The sequence below is a fragment of the Lithobates pipiens genome, unplaced genomic scaffold (assembly GCF_037356315.1).
Source record: "Lithobates pipiens isolate NorthernLeopardFrog02 unplaced genomic scaffold, aLitPip1_a1.2 Scaffold_13, whole genome shotgun sequence".
NCBI lineage: Eukaryota > Metazoa > Chordata > Amphibia > Anura > Ranidae > Lithobates > Lithobates pipiens.
This window is the reverse complement of record NW_027507718.1, coordinates 422,082,194-422,101,271: the sequence shown is the minus strand read 5'-3', so window position 1 is coordinate 422,101,271 and position 19,078 is coordinate 422,082,194. Positions and strand designations below refer to the sequence as shown.

The 19,078-nt window shown below is 41.8% G+C and overlaps 1 protein-coding gene across 1 annotated transcript in view; it reads left to right on the top strand.

Annotated features, from left to right (window-relative positions):
* LIAS (lipoic acid synthetase) overlaps positions 1-10,247 on the top strand; it is a 34,322-nt gene extending 24,075 nt beyond the window's left edge. The window contains exons 6-11 of the mRNA XM_077477624.1: positions 1,255-1,312; positions 1,554-1,682; positions 3,441-3,586; positions 5,690-5,760; positions 6,349-6,460; positions 9,943-10,247. Coding sequence (XP_077333750.1) covers positions 1,255-1,312; positions 1,554-1,682; positions 3,441-3,586; positions 5,690-5,760; positions 6,349-6,460; positions 9,943-9,995 — 569 coding nt within the window. The 3' untranslated portion in view covers positions 9,996-10,247. The remainder of the gene's footprint in view (positions 1-1,254; positions 1,313-1,553; positions 1,683-3,440; positions 3,587-5,689; positions 5,761-6,348; positions 6,461-9,942) is intronic.
* Positions 10,248-19,078: the final 8,831 nt, after the last annotated feature.

Here is a 19,078-nt window from a genome sequence, read left to right as displayed (position 1 = left end):
TTTAATGGCAATCAGCACATCAAATATATGAAAGGCTAATAATTTATTAGAAATGTTAAAATCATGTGCAGAAGAACACAATGCAAAAAAATATATAACATTCCTTACTATATAAATTCCTTACTGCATACATTTATGGCCTCATGCACACAGGGCGTTTTTTCCTCTTTATTCTGGCCATTGGAATGAATGAACAGTAAATGTGCCTAGCGCTTGTTTTGTGGCAAAATGCTCCTTTCCTAAGCATGCTGGCACTTTTTTTCTGCCTGTAAACACCTATGTGTGCAAGGACACATAGGCTGACATAGAGGGGCAGTTAGAGGCAAAAAAAAGTGTCAAACGCCCCTAAAGTGGTTCTAAAGGTTTTAACTTCAAAATTCCAGTAAACTTTCGGGGGAAAAAAAAGTTTCCTCCTGCAAGGCAATATTATAATGTGCTAATAAGCACTGCATATAAGCACATTATGAAAGACTTGCCTTAAAACAAAGCCCTCATCTCTGCAAAGGGTTCCATCTTCACCAGGTCTTCCTTCCGGGTTCTTGGGCTCCATGAATGGCTGAGCCATGTTGGTGTCACTCCTATGCATGCCTATGGGAGTCTCAGTCACGGCACACAGCTCTGAAGGAATGGCATGGGCATTCCGTTTCTTCAGAGAGCATGCATCGGTGACATCACCAGCTGTTGCTCACTAAAATATTTCCTAAACGGTACACTGCTTTAATGCATTCTATACATCAAGGTAAAAAAAAACTCTGGGTGAAGCTCCCCCCATTGCTTACCTGAGCCCAGTCTCAATTCAGCAAAGTCCACGAGAGCAGTGGCTTTCCCGGGTCTCTTCCTCATTGTCTCACCTCACACAGCCAGTGTGCTAATGAGGAAAGGGCAGGGGACAGGGCTGAGTGGCACTCTGTGTGTGTGAATGGACACACAGCATGGCTCAGGAGCGAGTCTGCTTGAGTGCCCCCATAGCGAGAGGCTTGGTATTGTGGGGCACTCAGTGGAGGGGAGGAGCCAGGAGTGCCAGCGAGGGACCCGAGAAGAAGAGGATCGGGGCTGCTCTGTGCCAAACCATTACACAGAGCAGGTAAGTAAAACATGTTTAGTTTTCTATTTATTTTTATTCATTCTTTTCTTTGCAATCACTTTAAAAATGCAATTTTTGATGCCCAGTGTGCATGTGAGCTAAAGCTGTTAGTTTATTTTAGATACATGCTTATTTGTCCACCATATTTTTTTTTTTGTATTTCTTCTTAGATCTCACAGATGGTGGTGCTGAACACTTTGCAAAAACTGTGTCTCACTTGAAAGAAAGGTACATGCAGTCAATAAGCGGTTAATTCAATCAAACTAATTGCTTTCTGATCATTACAAAAGATTATTACATCTGTTGTACTAAATGCTCTTCCTGGGCTATATAACCATCCTAAGATGGACTTAGAAAGGTGCATTAAATAAACTATTATGGTATGAAATAGAAATTTTTTTTTTTTTTTTCAAATTTTTACTTGTATGCATAGATTTTCAGTAAACACTTTAACTTTTTTTTAATGCAGAAATCCTAAAATACTTGTTGAGTGTTTAACACCAGACTTCCGAGGAGATAAGAAAGCTGTAGAAACCATTGTTCGTTCCGGTCTAGATGTCTTTGCTCACAATGTGGAGACTGTGCCAGCTTTACAAAGGTACTAATGCACACTTATCAATGGTATGTCCTAATTAGCACAAGGATGGGTTTGCTGGAACTGTTCAACCTAGAACAGAACAAGTTGTTATTCCTTTAACTGGTTACTTCACATACTTTTAATGAAATGTTAAAAAACTGTTTTTTTTTTGTTTTTTTTTTTTTACTGAAACAGTCTCAAACCTTTTCACACACTCCCCCATTCTCAAACCAAGTCTCAAACCTTTTCACACACTCCCCCATTCACACACTAGAATCATCTTTTTGTTTCTGTTGGAAAATCTCTCCAACTGAAAAAGGGCAGTTAACCCTTTCCTTTTCTGATTTGTAGCAAGTAATGCTCAGATGAGTCTTTATCAGGTTGGGTATGAGCAGCCTTGGGTTAGGGCTACACAGGCAGTTTTTGTTGCACAATAGTGCAAAATCTCCTCTGAATGATCATTTTTCCACTTCCATAGAAATGACTGGGGTGTGAAATTAACCTACAAGTGTTTTTCTTAGAGGAAATGTGTTTCACCTCTGTGATACTAGGAAATACTATAAACAGGAAATTGTCATTAAATAATATCTGCACACAGAAAAGAAAATGTGTGCGATTAATCACATGACTTTTACACATAAAAGCAACTCCATCTCTAGGCGATTTTCCATTCTCTGAGATAACAATCTCCTGTGTAGCCCTAGCCTAGCTGCTCACAAACAGATCACCAGAATTCACCAACAGCTTATTGTGTCATGGTCATCACACTGTTAGCTGAAATTTGTTTACTTGACAGATCAAAACCTGACTCATTTTTTATTTAATTTTTTTCAAAAAGAGTGCTAAAAACTTTTACAGCTGTTCAATTTAAAGCTGAACTTTAGGTATGGAGAATTTGGCATAGTTATATTGGTCCAGCTTGTACCAATGTTTAAGTATACATGTGGCAATTCCTATGGAATCTAGAAATCAATGTAGTAGGTAACGCTGCTACAGTGATCTCTGCTGTCTTCTGGGTCCCTTGCTGAGCGTCTGCGCAGGTGCCTAATCAGTAGAGGAGGTTCCTTGCTCACCACGTATGCCATTCAGAAAACTCTAAACATTTCCCCAATGAGTGCAAAGTTCTCTGATTGGGTGAGGTGGAGAGGTGGGGCAGTGACATCATACTCTCCACCTTGTCCAATCAGAGAATGCTTTACATTCATTGAGAAAGTGCAAAGTGTTCTCTTCATTGTGGCCATGCTGATCGACCAAACCTACTGTGTTCACTAAAAAGCAGGAAAGCCGCTCAGCAAGAGATCCAGAAGACAGCAGAGATCACTGTAGTAGCAGTGTCTACTATGTTGATTTCTAGCTTCTGCAAGGATTGGCCAGGTTTGGCACATGCATACTTACAGGGCCGCTGATAGAAATCATGGGGCCCTGTACAGCCTACCTGATAGGGCCCTGTACAGCCTACCTGACAGGGCCCTGTACAGCCTACCTGACAGGGCCCCCTTCAGCTCCACCCCTTGTCCCTCCTTCAGCCCCACCCCTGTCTCTGCCCGTGGCCCCTCCCCAGACCCCGCCAATACAGGAACCAAAACCTGTATATTCAGATGAAAATTACTCTATTATAAGTCCTATTTGCAAATACAGCATTTTGATTACATATTCAATATTTTACATTTACCTGATTAAAAATGAAACCACTATTTTGAACAAAGGTATTTTACATAATAAAAAAAAATTATGCATTTTCTTTTAATTGCACAGAACTGTCTATCTTTAATCTTCCAGGTATGTTCGTGACCCTCGGGCTAATTTTGAACAGTCTTTAAGTGTCTTGAGGCATGCAAAACATATCCATCCAGACATTGTAACAAAAACCTCCATCATGCTGGGTTTAGGAGAGACAGATGAGCAAGTGTATGAGACAATGACAGGTATGAGATAAATATTGTTATATGTACAGGTAGCAATAGACAAGCCCTTGACTCTGTAGCAATTCAAGTGTTTCTAGCCTACCGCAAGAGGCTTTTAAAGTGTATGTAAACCCACCACTCACCCAGTATAAACTAATGGCACAGTATTTATGTGTATATATATACATGCAAGCCTCCTGCATGTATCCCTGGCCCTTGCAAATATCACACCCTTAAGCAGCAGGAGCCCTGCAAAACTCTGGAATCGGTGGGTGGGTCTCTTTGCTGGAGCTGGGTGAGCGGAGTCGTGATGTCACAAGACTCCCTGCCCACCTCTACACGCTATTCACGAGTTTTGAGTAACATCCAGTCAAAACTCAGGAAAGGCACCACATGCTGAGTGAGGTGTCGAGCAGCCAATCCTGGGAGAGCTGGAGAAAAAAGGAGGGGGATGTGAAGCTGGAATTGTAGACATTCTCTCTCTGCACATATACCATGCAGGAGATAAAGAAATCAGATGTCAGTCACAGCAGTGGGGGATGTGGCGACACAAACTTATCTGTGTGTCATTTTTTATCCTACTACAAAAGGAAAAGAGGTTTGCTCAGAGCTGGATTAATAGCCCATACACATAATCCGAAAATCAGACGACAGACCTTTTTTTTTTCTATTTTCTTTATTTGCATGCTAGTCGCATATCGAAAATAGAGAGGTTATTAAAGGTACGAAATGGAAATTGTTCGATCTGGTATCATACGATCAAAAAATTTGTGTTTGTTCGGATAATATTGGGTGAACTGTCATAATCGGCTCTCATAAAGCTCTGAACTAACAATCCGATTATAGTACAATCGCTTCAAAAGCGGCATTTTTCGTCCACTTTTCGGATCATGGGTACAGGCCATAACTCTTCATGGCAATACTGGACACAGATGACTTGACATTCTCTACTGTACCAGGTAGAAGTCTTCATTAAAAAAAAAATGTTTTTAGGTTTACATCCACTTTAACTACTTGGTGCCCGCCTTAATTCGCCGGGAGGGCGTCCCTGGATGTTCTCCCGAGCAAGCGCAGTCTGTGATCACCGAGTCTATGAGACTTGGCTGATCACAGATCCCAATAAGGGGTCGATCCCAGCCCCTTACCACGTGATCAGCTGTCAGCCAATGACGACTGATCACGTGATCTAAACAGAAGCTCGGTAATCTCTTTTATTTTTTTTCCCTCACGCTGACAGTGTCAGGGGAAAAAAAGCCGGCTTCTGTCAGAGGGACATTGGTCCCTCACTCAGAAAGCCACAGCTGCGTCTACCAATGTCACCTGCCAGTGGCCACTGTGCCACCTACCAGTGCCCACAGTGCCACCCATCACTGTCTAATAATCAGTGCCACAGATCAGTGCTGCCCATTAATGCCGCCTTATCATTGCCCATTAGTGCCGCCTTATCAGTGCCCATCAGTGCAGCCCCATCAGATCACATCGCTGAAGGAGAGAAATTACCTGTTTTCAAAATTTTATAACAAACTATGAAACCGTTTTTGTTTTGTTTTTTCAAAATTCCGGTCCCTTTTTGTTTTATTTAGCAAAAAATAAAAAACCAGCAGCAATTAAATACCACCAAAAGAAAGCTCTATCTGTGTGAAAAAATGATAAAAATGTAAGTTGGGAAAACTGTAGCATGACCGCGCAATTGTCATTCAAAGTGTGACAGCACTGAAAGCTGAAAATTGGTCTGGGCAGGAAGGGGGTTTAAGTGCCCAGTAAGCAAGTGGTTAAGTGAAATCCTAGCTTTGTTTAGATGCTGCAATGACGAGAGCATTGACATCAGCAGTTTTTTGTGCTGCAATTAACATTTTTAGTTTTGTTTTTTTTTGTTCAGCCAGCGGGCCGAACGAAAAACAAATGAGCCGAATCCTCCATCCACACAAACTGATGGATGAAGGATCCCCCCCCCTCCCCCCTATTAATGACTGCTATGCTGCAATATTTCAAAATGTTGTGCTTGACTTTAATTATATTAAATTATATAGAAGTAATTCTTCCACTGGAAATGGAAAGAAAGCAGTTCTCACTTTTCTCATATGCACATTTACATCAGTATACAAATCCCCTTATCTTTTTTAGCTCTCCGAGAAGCAGATGTGGACTGTCTGACCCTTGGCCAGTATATGCAGCCAACGAAACGTCATCTAAAGGTAATAAACAACTTCTGAGATAAATAAATATAGTGTTTCGCAACCTTAGGCCTTTCACGCTGATTTGCGGCAAAACTGCTTCGCAAAACGCATTGCTTTTGTGCCACTTTTGAGGCGTTTGCAGTGAGGTTTTTAAAGGGCACGTGACTCTAAAACTGCACGAAAAACGCTGTGGGGCAATTTTGAGGTGCTTCCAATTCGTTTCAATGGAGAGGAGCATTTTTGATGTGGTTTATTTATTTATTTATTTACAAACATGCTCCAAAGCACCGCACTGCAAGCACACCGCCCCAGTGTGAAAGAATTAATTGATTTTAAAGAGAAGCATTCTTCGATTTTTAAGCCAGTGTGCATGGAGCCTAAAAATACTCTTTTGAGAACTCCAGGATTGGATGATCTTATCTGCTGGCAGATCTCATCATCAGTTGTATGCGTGGATGGAAACACGTAACAAACATATATTGGAGTTGAATGATTATAAGGTATTGAGGATAAAATAAATGGTATAAATGTACTGATTTTCACTTACTGCATAGCCTTGGCAGTTGAAAGATGGAAACTTGATTGCTATTTCTATGTCATCTGCAGGTTGAAGAATATGTCACTCCTGAAAAGTTTAAATATTGGGAGGAAGTAGGCAACAAATTAGGATTCCTTTACACAGCTAGTGGACCTCTGGTTCGGTCATCCTTTAAAGCAGGTATGTCCAGCAGTGCTGTTGGAGGGATCACACATGCCTCATATTTGGTCTGATCCCTGATGAATCAGGCAATGTTGATCTGTGGGTGGCCTTTCAATTAAAAAAATTGACTGAGCCGGGTAGAAAATTATGGAACAATCTGATAGTATGGAGTCTCTGTTGGGGTATACTGGTGCTCTATTCTATCCTCCCCTTATGGAGGAAGAAACTATTGATTTTGAATGTGAGAAATTTAAGATAAACAACTTGACTATCAACCCGTCCCCACATGCCAAGGTTCTAGGTGTAATCCTGGACTCTGAACCATCCTTTTGGCCCCACATCCAATCACTGCCCAAATCTTGCTGCCTCAACATCTGCAAAATCTCCAAAATACCTCCCTTCTTAACCAATGACACCACAAAGCTCAAAATTCACTCTCTGTTCATCTCCCACCTCCACTACTGTAACTCCCTTCTCGTTGGATTACCTTTACATAGGCTATCCCCCCTTCAGTCCACCATAAATGCTGCTGCCATATTTATCCACCTTACCAACCACTCCGTGTCTGCTACTCTTCTCTGCCGACCCCTCCACTGTCTTCTGCTCACCCAACATATTAAAGTATAACTAAAGGCAAATCTTTTTTTGAATTTTGGACAGAATGGAGATGAGTTAGATCACCTGTCATCTTTTATTCCTACCTGTGTCCGTGTTAAGGACATTTGCTCTCTCTATTTGTCCTATTTATCATTATCATTGAAAGCAAAAGAAAATCTCAAATTTTGGGTTGTCCCCAGAAAAGTAATAGCAGGGAAATCTTCCAATTGGGTGACTAGTTCTGGTGACCTGGGGGTCACCCTTAATTTGCAGGGGTTTCCTCTCACTCTCTCTCTTAATGGGGGAGTCATAACCCTCCATTACTCTATCCAAAATGGAAAAAAAAAGTTTTGCCTATAATTCTACTTTTAAATTCAAGATACTAACAACAACTTACAAAGCCATCCACAACTCTGCCCCTAGATACATGCCTAACCTAATCTCAAAACAACAACCTAATTGTTCTCTTCATTCCTCATAAGACCTTCTGCTCTCTAGCTTCCTTATCACCTCCTCTCATGCTCGCCTCCAGGACTTCTCCAGAGCCTCTCCGATATTCTGGAACTCCCTACTGCAATCTGTGCAACTATCTTCTACTCTATCCAATTTTAGACAATCCCTGAAAACTCACCTGTTCAGAAAAGCCTATCCTGCCCCCACCTAACAACTGTATATTTGTTTTCTCCATCAGCACATCCCCCACATTTATTAGCTTTTGTATCTCTTGACCCGCTCTCTTAGATTGTAAGCTCTAACGAACAGGGTTCTCTGATTCCTAGTGTATTAAATTGTATTGTAACTGTACTGTCTGCCCTCATGTTGTAAAGCATTGCATAAACTGTTGCTACTATATAAATCCTGTATAATAATAATAATAAGGCCTTATGCACACAGGGTGGCTGTTTAGCCCCCTGAATGCCAGAACTGGCAAAAAATTGCTTTAAAAAATGTGCCCAAAGCTGCATATTGCATGCACGTTTAGGCCCATCAAGTGCTTGAGCGTTAATGGATTCCATTGGCAATATTAATTTATTCTGCCCGTTAGAATGCATGCCATTAGAACTCTCAATTGCGCCTGACACATGTACATGTAGCGGTTAATTATGTTTAATGTACCTGTAAATTCCATGGCCCTCCAGCTGTTCAGGACCTACAATTCCTATCATGCCTCTGGTAGTCATGTCTGTGACTGTCAGTTTTACAGTGCCTCATGGGACATGCAATTCTGCAACAGCTGGAGGGCCGTACTTTGGAGATCCCTGTCTTACAGTAAAGTACATGACACAGGTCCCTCTCCTCTGGGATCTCCTTACTGCTTGCTAAAAAACTGAAGATTCATAGGGTGGGAGTGTTTTATTTTGGAAACACTGGGTAGGAAAACCTAATCCGTCGAAAAGTCTGGTTGTGTGTACGCGGCATAAGAGTCAATTCCTGCGTCCTGTACTGTACCCCAAGATACAGAATTTACAGGCATGGCAGAATTCCTATTATATTACAGTTTACTAATCCTTAGATATGCTGTCTGCATTAGCTTTCTTTATTCGTTTTTTTCCTTATTTTCACCTGGTGCCATTTCTTATCCTTATTTTGGGCGTCGGGGGTCCTGCGCAATTTTACTGCAAATCGTCAGGCAACAATTGTGGCAAAATTCAAAGTAACGGGGATCGCAAAGGCTGTCCTGTGATTTGCGGCGTTTCCGAATCACTGGCAGAATCGCTGCGATTCTGGCTGCAAAACGGAACACCATGGTGTGAATGGAGCCTCACAGCAGCAGCAATAGTAGCAACTAGAGCAGGGATATGCAATTAGCGGACCTCCAGCTGTTGCAGAACTTCAAGTCCCATGAGGCCTAGCAAGACTCTGACAGCAATAAGCATGACACCCCGAGGCAGAGGCATGATGGGACTTGTAGTTTTGCAACAGCTGGAGGTCCGCTAATTGCAGATCAATGAACTAGAGGGTTGGGACAAACCATTTACCACTGACAGGGGTGCTTACAATCATCAGCTTTTATTTATTTATGTAAAAACTCTATCCCAACAAAGCATGTGCTGTAACTGCCTAAAATGTGTTAGATGGAGTTTGGCTTTAATTTTCTAGTCAAGTTAATCTAAATTTGCTAATGCATCTAACGCTGCCCTCTCCATGGCTTAACAATTCTTCTGTCCAAATGTGTGGAGGTACCCTAAGATAGGAAGTGTGTTAATGGGAGAATTACCAGGTGAAAATCATGCAGCCATGACATTAAAGGATTGGTGAGCTGAAATATATTACATTTTTGCTTTTGGGTTTAAAGTGTTACTAAACCCACAACAGTAAAATCAGACTGTATATGCAGCATAACATGCTTGTTATACTCACTGTGGAACCTAAGGGGTTAATCCTCTGCAGTGTGTAAAAAGGCTGTTTGATCCTGTATGCACAGATCCTCCCCTTTTTTGCATTGCCCCCAAAACATGTCCGGATAAGACAGAGTTAGTATAGTCAGTCTACACATGCTCAGTTTGGGATGTATTGCTAGAGAGTTTTTTCTTTTTTTCTTGAGAGAGTGCATGTGGTCAGCACCGGGTCAATCAGCACTGTACAGACAGAGGGTCAGGGGTCCTGCATCCTGATAGGACAGCCAGTACAGTATGACAACTCCTACAAGCTTTAACCAGGCACTGATTGAAAGTCACAAGACTGCTATATACCGCTGAAGAGAAAAGGTATTTAGCAGTTTATATTTACTAAAATAATTGCATTTCCATGTTGTGTGTACTGGGGGGAGACCAGATATAGTTAATGCAGGGTCCTGGGTTTAGTAACACTTTAATACCACTTTAAGCTGGAGGACCTCATATTTTTATGACAGTGGAAAGGGAAATGCTGTATCAAAAACTAACCTTTATTTTGTTTATTAGGTGAATTCTTTTTGAAGAATTTAGTGGAGAAAAGGAAGACAAAAGTTGGTTAAAGGATAAAGTGTTTTTTTTGTGTGTATGAACTGGTGGACTCAACAACCAGAATCGTGATGTGGGAACGATGACATGTGGGGAAAAAATTAGGAGGCCGAGGAGAATGAATATGATGGATGTATATCTTATCCAGCAAGGGATTTGTAAAGGTTTTCATTGCTCTTGCAGCTCTTCCGCCCAAATGCCTTCAAACCTGTCTACAACATTTCTTCAAACATTTGCAATAAATTGAGCACAATGCTTGTAAAATGCCCTGCTTTAAACAACCGTCCATCTGATCAAAGGAAGTTATTGCAGTACTACTAGTGACCACTTGGGGGATACACAAGACCAGATATGTGTAAAATGCATTCCCCAGAGTAATGCACATGGTCATAACCTGAATATGTCTTTGTAAACCCTGCCTTCTTCTGTAATCTGGTGTTATGGATACATGGACTGTGTACTCTCATGCACAATCAAGTGCTACGTTTTTAATGGAAACACTGGAAGTGTGTTATAATTATGGGAATCATTCAGTAGCCTCAAGCAAGAATCTTGCAACTGGGAGCAATTTTGACAGTTTGTATGATACATACAGCCTTGTTCCATATGTGGTGCACAGTACTGCTTTTGCTATAGTCTCTACTGTCAAGTGAGTCTAGTCCCAAAGTCATTATAGAGATCTTCTGCCTGTGTAGAACCTCTGTACCTTGCTGTAGTGAACATGCAGGCTAATCTCAAGTCTGGATCCATCCAGAACTTTAGAAAATATAAAACAGATGATATTTCACAATTAATGGACTTAAGGTCACCATGTGGCCAGTCTCTGTACAGAAATTACATGCCCTAGTAGCAGCTGATGCATAGTTGTAATTTCTCAACCGCAGGAGAGCTGCAAGTAAATAATTTCTTTTAGGTATATGGTGTGAACATATTCTCTGTGGCAAAGTATAATATAGAACGTTGAATCAACAAATATTTAAAAAAAAGTATGCATCCTAAATGTTCTGTATTTTTTATTTAATCAGCAGATCGCTGGTGCCATGTAGGTCTCCTACAGACTGTCAGTGTAAACTGTCTACCTGTACATCATATGAGTGGGCAGCTTCACGCTGAAAGGAAGCATCAATGAACTGCCATAGCGCTCAACCATGCAATGGTAGTTAATTGAGAACTACAAGCCGGCAGCCGCAAAGGATATCTGTACTTGTAGTTCATTCATATACAGAACTCTGTTCTGTGAATGATGTGGCCGTGTGGGCAGAACCTCGCATGGCCACACTGTTTTCAAAAAGTGACAGCTAGTACGGGGAACTTCCCCCCGTCACAGGGAGAGGGGGCATGCGGCTGCAGCAGTGGGAACGTGTTACATGTTCCACCCTAAAAATAGGTGGAACATGTAACATGTTTCCAAAGGTGAACTTATCCTTTAATAGTAAAAGAAGCATACAAATTCCAACCACGGCACAAGCCAGAAGGTTCATTGTGTAAAGGAAATCCATACGAAAAGAATAACATATGCTGCCATTACTGACCTTCAAAAAATACTACAGTCCTGGTTATCTTTGGCTTCAGTCTGTTGATTTTGTGGCCCAAAACCAATGTCAGAGAGGTAGCTGACAATTTTGGAAGAAAGGTACAGCAGTGGAAATCCATGTTTCTTTCTCATACAATACAAGACACAGGTATAGTCAGAGACAACTGGGTTATATGCAGCTACCTTCAGGTGACTAGATACTGGCAAAACAGAGCTGTATAGACCTTCATATCACCCCTAGCACTCCTGAGTTTTTTCTAGTGTTTTTTGGTGATGGATATTTCTTTTGCCTGAACAAGATTACTGGTTCCTTCTTCCAGTACCAGATGTGCACTGGTGTCTTAGGCTAATGGCACAGCTTCCGGATATCTTAGGCATACCATTGGGACTGTGCCAAGGCTCTGCTGGATGGAAGACATGGGGATGGCCTGTAGGACTCTGCATTTGGCGCTTATTTTCAGCACATGCATGGAGTTAGCCACAGGGTGCTATACAGGTCCATGGCTTTGGCAATCCCCAAAGGTGTGACCCATCCCTGTAGGCCCTCTCGGTATGACCACCCTAAGAAGGTAAAGCCAGCATGGGAATTGTCCCTAACATCCTGCTATTGGAGAAAGTCTGATCTGCAGCAGTGAGTCTGAGCTTCTAGTCCTTCCCTGGGCCCATAGCACTGTGCTTTAACTCCTTGGAGTGTATTGAAGCATGTGCGATGGGGGTAATACGAGAGTTTTTTTTTTTCATTGTTGCACTTTGATATATACTATTGTCTATTTTTTATTTGCATTATCATTTATCACTATACTTTGCACTATATTTCACATAATTGTACCAGCTTTTCACAGTGATTTCACTGCATTATATGTGAACCCCATTCCCTGTTTTCGATATATGTCAGTGCAGTCTTAATTACTGCTAGTTGTTATTTTGTGCGACTTTTGAGCCACATCGGGATTGTGTAAGTGTTTGGGGCACTATCTATAAGTACACACCTTGGACTATTATTTATAGTCCCAGCATATACCTTCAGAAATAGACATTTACTTTAATCATTTGGTCAACAGATACACTGATTGTTTTTCTAGCCGACAATTTGCTGCCATTTGAGCACTTCCTTTACTTTGTGTGAGTGCACTCACTATTATATGCGCTCACTTATTACTTTTAGAATCACACACAACTATTATATTTGCCCATGCGATTTTTTTTAATCGCATCATTTGCATACCAAGTTTTATTTCGTTTTTACACATTTCGTCACAGCGATTTGTTATTATACTTATAGTGCACACATTTCTCAGACTTACATCTGAGATGTGGTACAACGTATAATATCCCATTAGCGCTACACATTTACCTTACACATCTTGGTTATAGCCCCTCCATTCCCCGCCCTCTAAAAAAAACATGGGTACCCCACTAAGGAACGGGTGCAGGAACTTGGGCAATACTTGGGTTATACCAGCTCATTCCCCAAACAGGCAAAACCCCCCCATTCCACCCTCCTAAACCATGAGCACCCCACTGGGGATCCCCTCACTAGAAATGGTACAAGGGGGTTTGGACTAAAGGCCAGAACAAGATGGGTTCTGCTGCTGACCTACTGGAAACCCAGAATACTGCTCAGGGTCATAGCTAATCTTTTGTCCTGGAGCAACGTCTTAAAATTGACAGAGCTGCTCTCATCTGACTGCAACTTCCTCCCATCCACGCACCATGCAGACAGTCTGACAAAAGCAGATTTCTCTGGTTGACTTACTAAAACTGGAAAGTGCAAAATCTGGTGCAGCTCTGCATAGAAACCAACCACTGTTTTTTTTTTTTTTTTCGTTTTTTTGGTCAAAGCTTATTTGAACAAGCTGAATTTAGAAGCCGATTGGCTACCATGCACAGCTGCACCAGATTTTGCACTCTCCCGTTTCAGTAACTCAACCTATATCTGAATTCCTTGTACAATTTTGTCACTTCTAAAGACTTCGGTTTTCAAAGTTCAGAAATAATACACATCCTCTATTCCCCCAAACCTATTCAGGAAGCAGAACCTTCTTTACTTGAAGATATTATTGAGGGCAGCACTTTTGTAAAAGAGGTAGCAGAGGATTTTATTCCATGAGGTTCAAGCTATGTCTTTGTGCCAAATAGCTTCCTGGAGCAGAGTGTTGACTGTCATGCCGTATACACACGACTGGACTTTCCGGCAGACTAGGTCCGACGGAACGAAACCGTCGCACAATTCGATCGTGTGTGGGCTTCGTCTGACCTTTGCTGTTGAAAAAATCAGACGGACTTTAGATTTAGAACATGTTTCAAATCTATCCGACGGATTAGAGTCCGGTCGAAAAATCCATTCGTCTGTATGCTAGTTCGTCGGACGAAAACCGATGCTAGGGCAGCTATTGGCTACTGGCTATGAACTTCCTTATTTTAGTCTGGTCGTATATCATCACGGTCGAATCCGTCAGACTTTGGTGTGATTGTGTGTGGCCAAGTCAGTTTTTTCAGAAAGTCCGGTCGTGTGTACACGGCATCAGTCATCGCTCTCTGCGCTGGGCTGGTGCATCTGCCTTTCACTTTTAGCCCCTTGCTGAGAGCCAGCTGTCATCCAGGCTCCAAAATGTTTTCACACTGAGCTTTTTCCTATGTAAAAGGATTTAAAAAGAATGGGCAATTCCGATAGTGGATCAATCTATCTCAGCTCTCAATAAACAGTTCTTTTTGAGGATGAGGATAAGGATGATGTTCTTTTATTTAAGGATTCTGTTAATGTTTTTGAAGCCCTTTAAAATCAGAACTGTTTTATGCCCTCCTCCAACACTTTTAGACCCTTTTTTTTTTTACGGGTTGGGCAGAGTGGGTACCTTATTTTGGATCCTACTTCCTGTAGATCGCCTAAGCAATTCCACTTGAAGTTCAGCCCCCCCCATTACCCACAACCTCTTGGGACATGGCACAGGTCCCAAGAGGCTGTGGGACCATTCACACAGCAAAGCACCGCTTGAGCATGCATGCTGTGAAGCCGTCACAGTCAGCTTCTCACACTAAACATGTTGCTGCTAGGGCCTTAAAGACCAGTGAAGAAGCAGTGCGGGTGAGGACAGCACTGGATCCTTGGACAGGTAAGTGTCCCTTTATTAAAAGTTACCAGCTACAGTATTTTAAGATGCTTTTTTTTTTATTTAGAACAGGCCGAGGATCCTCTTTAAAAGGCCTTATTTGCTTTTGAAAGTCCAGCCCTGCAGATGACAATTGCTGCCATGTCTATTTGCTAGACTATTGCTAACTGGTTAAGACAAATGAATGAGACCAGGAGCCTGTCTAATGACCCTGCTCTCTTGGAACAATTGCAGCTGATGCTTTCAGCCTTAAGCAGTATTAAGCCAAAAAGCCCAAAACATTATATTGCGGATTATAAAAATTTAGATGTGATGTCTTTCTTTCCTATATTTTCATCTGGTGGTCGAGCCAGTAAAGCCTCGTACACACGGTTCGATTGTTGGAAGGGGATTGTCTGTTGAGAGACTGTTGTCCTAAATTCTTACTGTTAGTACGTTCCTTTTGACAATTATTGTCCAATTTTCAGCCAACAAATGTTGGATGCCAGGTTAGTAAATTTTTGACGGACAATGGCTACACATCCGATTTTCGTATGGTCAGTACACAAATGTCTAATATACAAACACGCATGCTCGGAATCGATGCTCAAACACAACATTAGCAGACGGGGCCCAAAGGGTGGCGCTCAAGAGCTGAAATTCCTCATAGTACGTCACTACGTTCGTGGCATGACAATCGTGTAACATTAGTATGCAAGACAAGATCATGGTACATGCCCTTTTCACAAAAATCTGATGCGCGGTTGGCCAACAATCGTACCGTGTGTACGAGACTTAAGTCTGTTTTTCAACAAAACAAGCTCTCTTGCAAATGTAGCAGTTAGTTTTGGGACAAACCATTTACCACTGACAGGGGCGTTTACAATTATCAGCTTTTATTTAATCATGTACAATTTTCACACAAAAGGAAGTGATGCAAAGAACAGGGACAGACAGATAGCAGAAATATGAAATGTTGGGTTTACATATTTTTTAAATCCATAAAGATTTTTTGTGTACAGAATGTCATGATTGGGTCACGGATCTGTCATTGGATTCTCTCAAGGGGAATATTTAACATCAGTAAACATACAAGATACCTAGCTACAAATTCCCATCAAACCAATGTTTTACTCTTAGAGCCCAGCACCTCCAAATTTATGGAACTGCTATTCAGGCTCTTCTCTGCACCTCGGGTGTTCACAAAAGTATTTGCCCTGCTTCTGATTCTAAAAATCAGGAGCATTCATATCACAGGTTACCCCAGAAGCCCCCCTGCTGAAGGGCTGCTTAGCCAGGACATTGCCAAAGGACCATTCAGTTCCTATATTAAAAAAAACAAAAAAAGTTTTTTTGGATAATCAACTTTTCAAAGTTGGCTGTCCAGCCCTCACACTGTCTGGAGTACCTGGGTCTAATCTTGGACCCAAACTCTAGTCCACACCCACTTAAAACTATCCTGACGGGAAGCTGTCAAAGCTGAAGGCCAATCATAGGCTGCAGAGGCATTTCCTACCCCACAGATATACACCCTTTGCATAAGTGTACTGCTGGACAGGGAATGCCTCCGTCTCCTATCATTAGCTGTCAGCTTTGATAGCTTCCTGACAGGCTAATTCAGGTGGGTTTGGACTTGTGTCCAAATATGCCTGAGCTCGTTACTGCTTAGGAGAATATTGCTTCTCGAAGTTCCAACTTTCAGCTTAATATGGCACCCCTCAATTTGCTTCCGAGGGATCTGGACCTCATGGTGGCCTTCAAGGTAGTTCCACTTGCCAAGTTTCACTCCAGACCTCTTCAATCTAATATACTCAAGACATGGAATAAAAAAATCCAATCCTTGGCTCACCCAAAAATCTCTGGCTTGGTGGATTATCAATTCTGGCCTGGAAATGGGAAAGACATTATTTCAGACGACTTGTGAAATGTTAACTAGTGGTGCAAACAGACAGGGGGTGGAATTTACAACTCTCTGACTGTCCAGGGAATATGGTTCCTGCAGTAGTCAAAAAAGCCCATTAATATTCTGGGACTTGAAGCAGTCTTCTCTACAACATTGGGACCTGACTTCAAAGGTCACCCAGCCAAGAGTACTGCCTTAGCAGGGGCCTACATAAATCAAGGGGGCACCAGAAACCTGCCTAAAGGAGGGGGGGGGGGGGGTGGGACACAAACACAACCCACACACTAAAACGAACAAGTCTAATATGCTCATGGGCAGAAACTTACACTTCAGTTCTCAGCAGTCCACAATTCTGGAGTGAACTAGCAGATGGACTTCCTAAGCAGACAATGCACAGACCTGGGAAAGTGGACTCTACACCCCCAGATCTTTCAAAGCCTCTATCTAAAATAGGGAAACCCAGATGTGGACATTCTGTCCTCCAGTTTCAACAAGCTAACAAGTTAATGGCCAGGTTCAGGGATTCTCTGGCCTTTGCAGTAAATGCTATAGTGATACATTGGACTTTATGCAAAACTGTTTTATGCCCTTCCTCCAAGAAAGATCCTTTAAGTGTTGCACAAAAAATGTGGACAGGGTCCCGATGATTCATGCCACAACAAACTGGCCTTGGCCTATTCCAAGCGGACCAAGCTTACTGGCCCAAGGCCCCCCTATTTGTCCGGTTTCTCAGTCACTGGAAATGCAAGATTTAGCATAAAACATTGGAGGGTCTTCATTGTTTGGTGTGAGGACAGATAGCTGAACTCTAGGGAATACTCCATCTACCCACATTTTGGCCTCACCAGCGACTGGCCCAGATCCTCAAGGCTAGGCATTTCTTCCCTATTGATTCTTCTCCAGAAACCACTAGTCAAAACTTTTCTACAGGGAGTTACTCAAAAAACTCTGAATTTCACCAGCTTATTCACCTTGGAATCTCACTCTGGTGCTTGCGGCTCCTCACAGAATACCCTTGACCTGATTGAACACATTTCTTTTGAAGGTAACAGTGTAAAGCCCCATACACACTATCAGTTTTTCCTTCGGGTTTACCAAAACCATGTAGTGCAAGGGCCTGCCTGATTGCATACAAATTGAAACTCCTAAAGGTTTCAGCTCATATTATATGGTTTTGGTAAATCTGAAATAAAAAATGGATTTTCGTTTAATTACATGGATTAAATAAAAGGTGATTTCATCAGAGTGCAGCCATGCAGGCTCTTTTCTATAAGGAAGAGCCTACTTGACAACTACAGACTCTTTTCACATGACCGAGTCCTTTTGTTCTACTTGAGAGGTCCTCGTGGCAGACACAATTTCCCCGTTCCGCCATTGTCAGGTGAATCGAACAACTAATTTCCAAGGCCTACACCCTACAAGGTTCTGCCCTTTCCCATCAGAGCCCATTCTACTAGGGCTCTTGGCACCTTTTGGGCTTTCAGCAACAAGTATCTGTATACCAGATTGCAAGGCTACTATCTGATCCTCTGTTCACACGTTTTCCCCAAGTTCTACCAAGTGGATGTTCAAGCCTCAGCTAATGCGTGCTTCAGCTGCAAATTTCTTCAAGCTGTTCCCTGGGTATTGTGTAAGGGTTTAAAAACCCTTGTGTTTCTTGTGGCCTGTTGGCAGTTTTAGGTTGACATGTTGTTGCACACCCCTAGGTTCTTCTTGCTTGGGTATGTCTCATGGTCTAAAAATGCTAATCCTTTGTCCTGTAAGATTAGAAGAATTTTGACCTGTAAATTCCTGATATTGGAGTACAATACACGGGTCTATTGCTTCTGTGTCTTGGTCAGTCCTTATTGCTTGCTAAAGGGGGGAGGCGCCCCCCCCATCAGCGTGAGCAGGGTAATATGGGTACACTCTAGGAGCAGCCAAAGAACCTTTGCTGGTGGCGTCCAGTATAGAATCCATGAGCGCATACATATACACACACACAAATTTGCTGCAAAACCCATTACATGCTTTTCTGCAGCTTCTCCATTGAAGTACATTGAACCAAAAAAGCAGTTTTTTTTTTGTTTTTTTCTTAAAAGCAAAAGTCCCGGACTGTTTCCAAATACACAGCGGCCGAAAAAAAGCATAGATGTGAACGTGTCTCATAGGAAACCATGTAAATGAACTGTAGTGCGTTTCTGCAAAAAGCACCAATAAACACATAGATGTGAACCAGGTCTAAGACGTTTAGTAACATAATGGGGTTAAAACTAAAAAAGTAGCCCTTTATGCCAAAACAAAAAGCAGATAATCAATACTGTAAGGGATTCATTTTTTTTTTAAACTGTAGAACTGTGAAAGTGGTATTTACAGTAGAGATTATTTGCTATTTTTGTACTATAAAGGGCTCATTTTAGTTTTTTTTTTAACCCCATTATGTTACTGTGCGATTAGTCGATTATGAAAATAGTAAATCGATTAATTTCATAATTGATTAGTTGTTTCAGCCATACATACACACACACACACACACATTTTAAAATGGTTTGTCTTTATGTGCTGGAATTCAGCATTATATCATACAGGAGG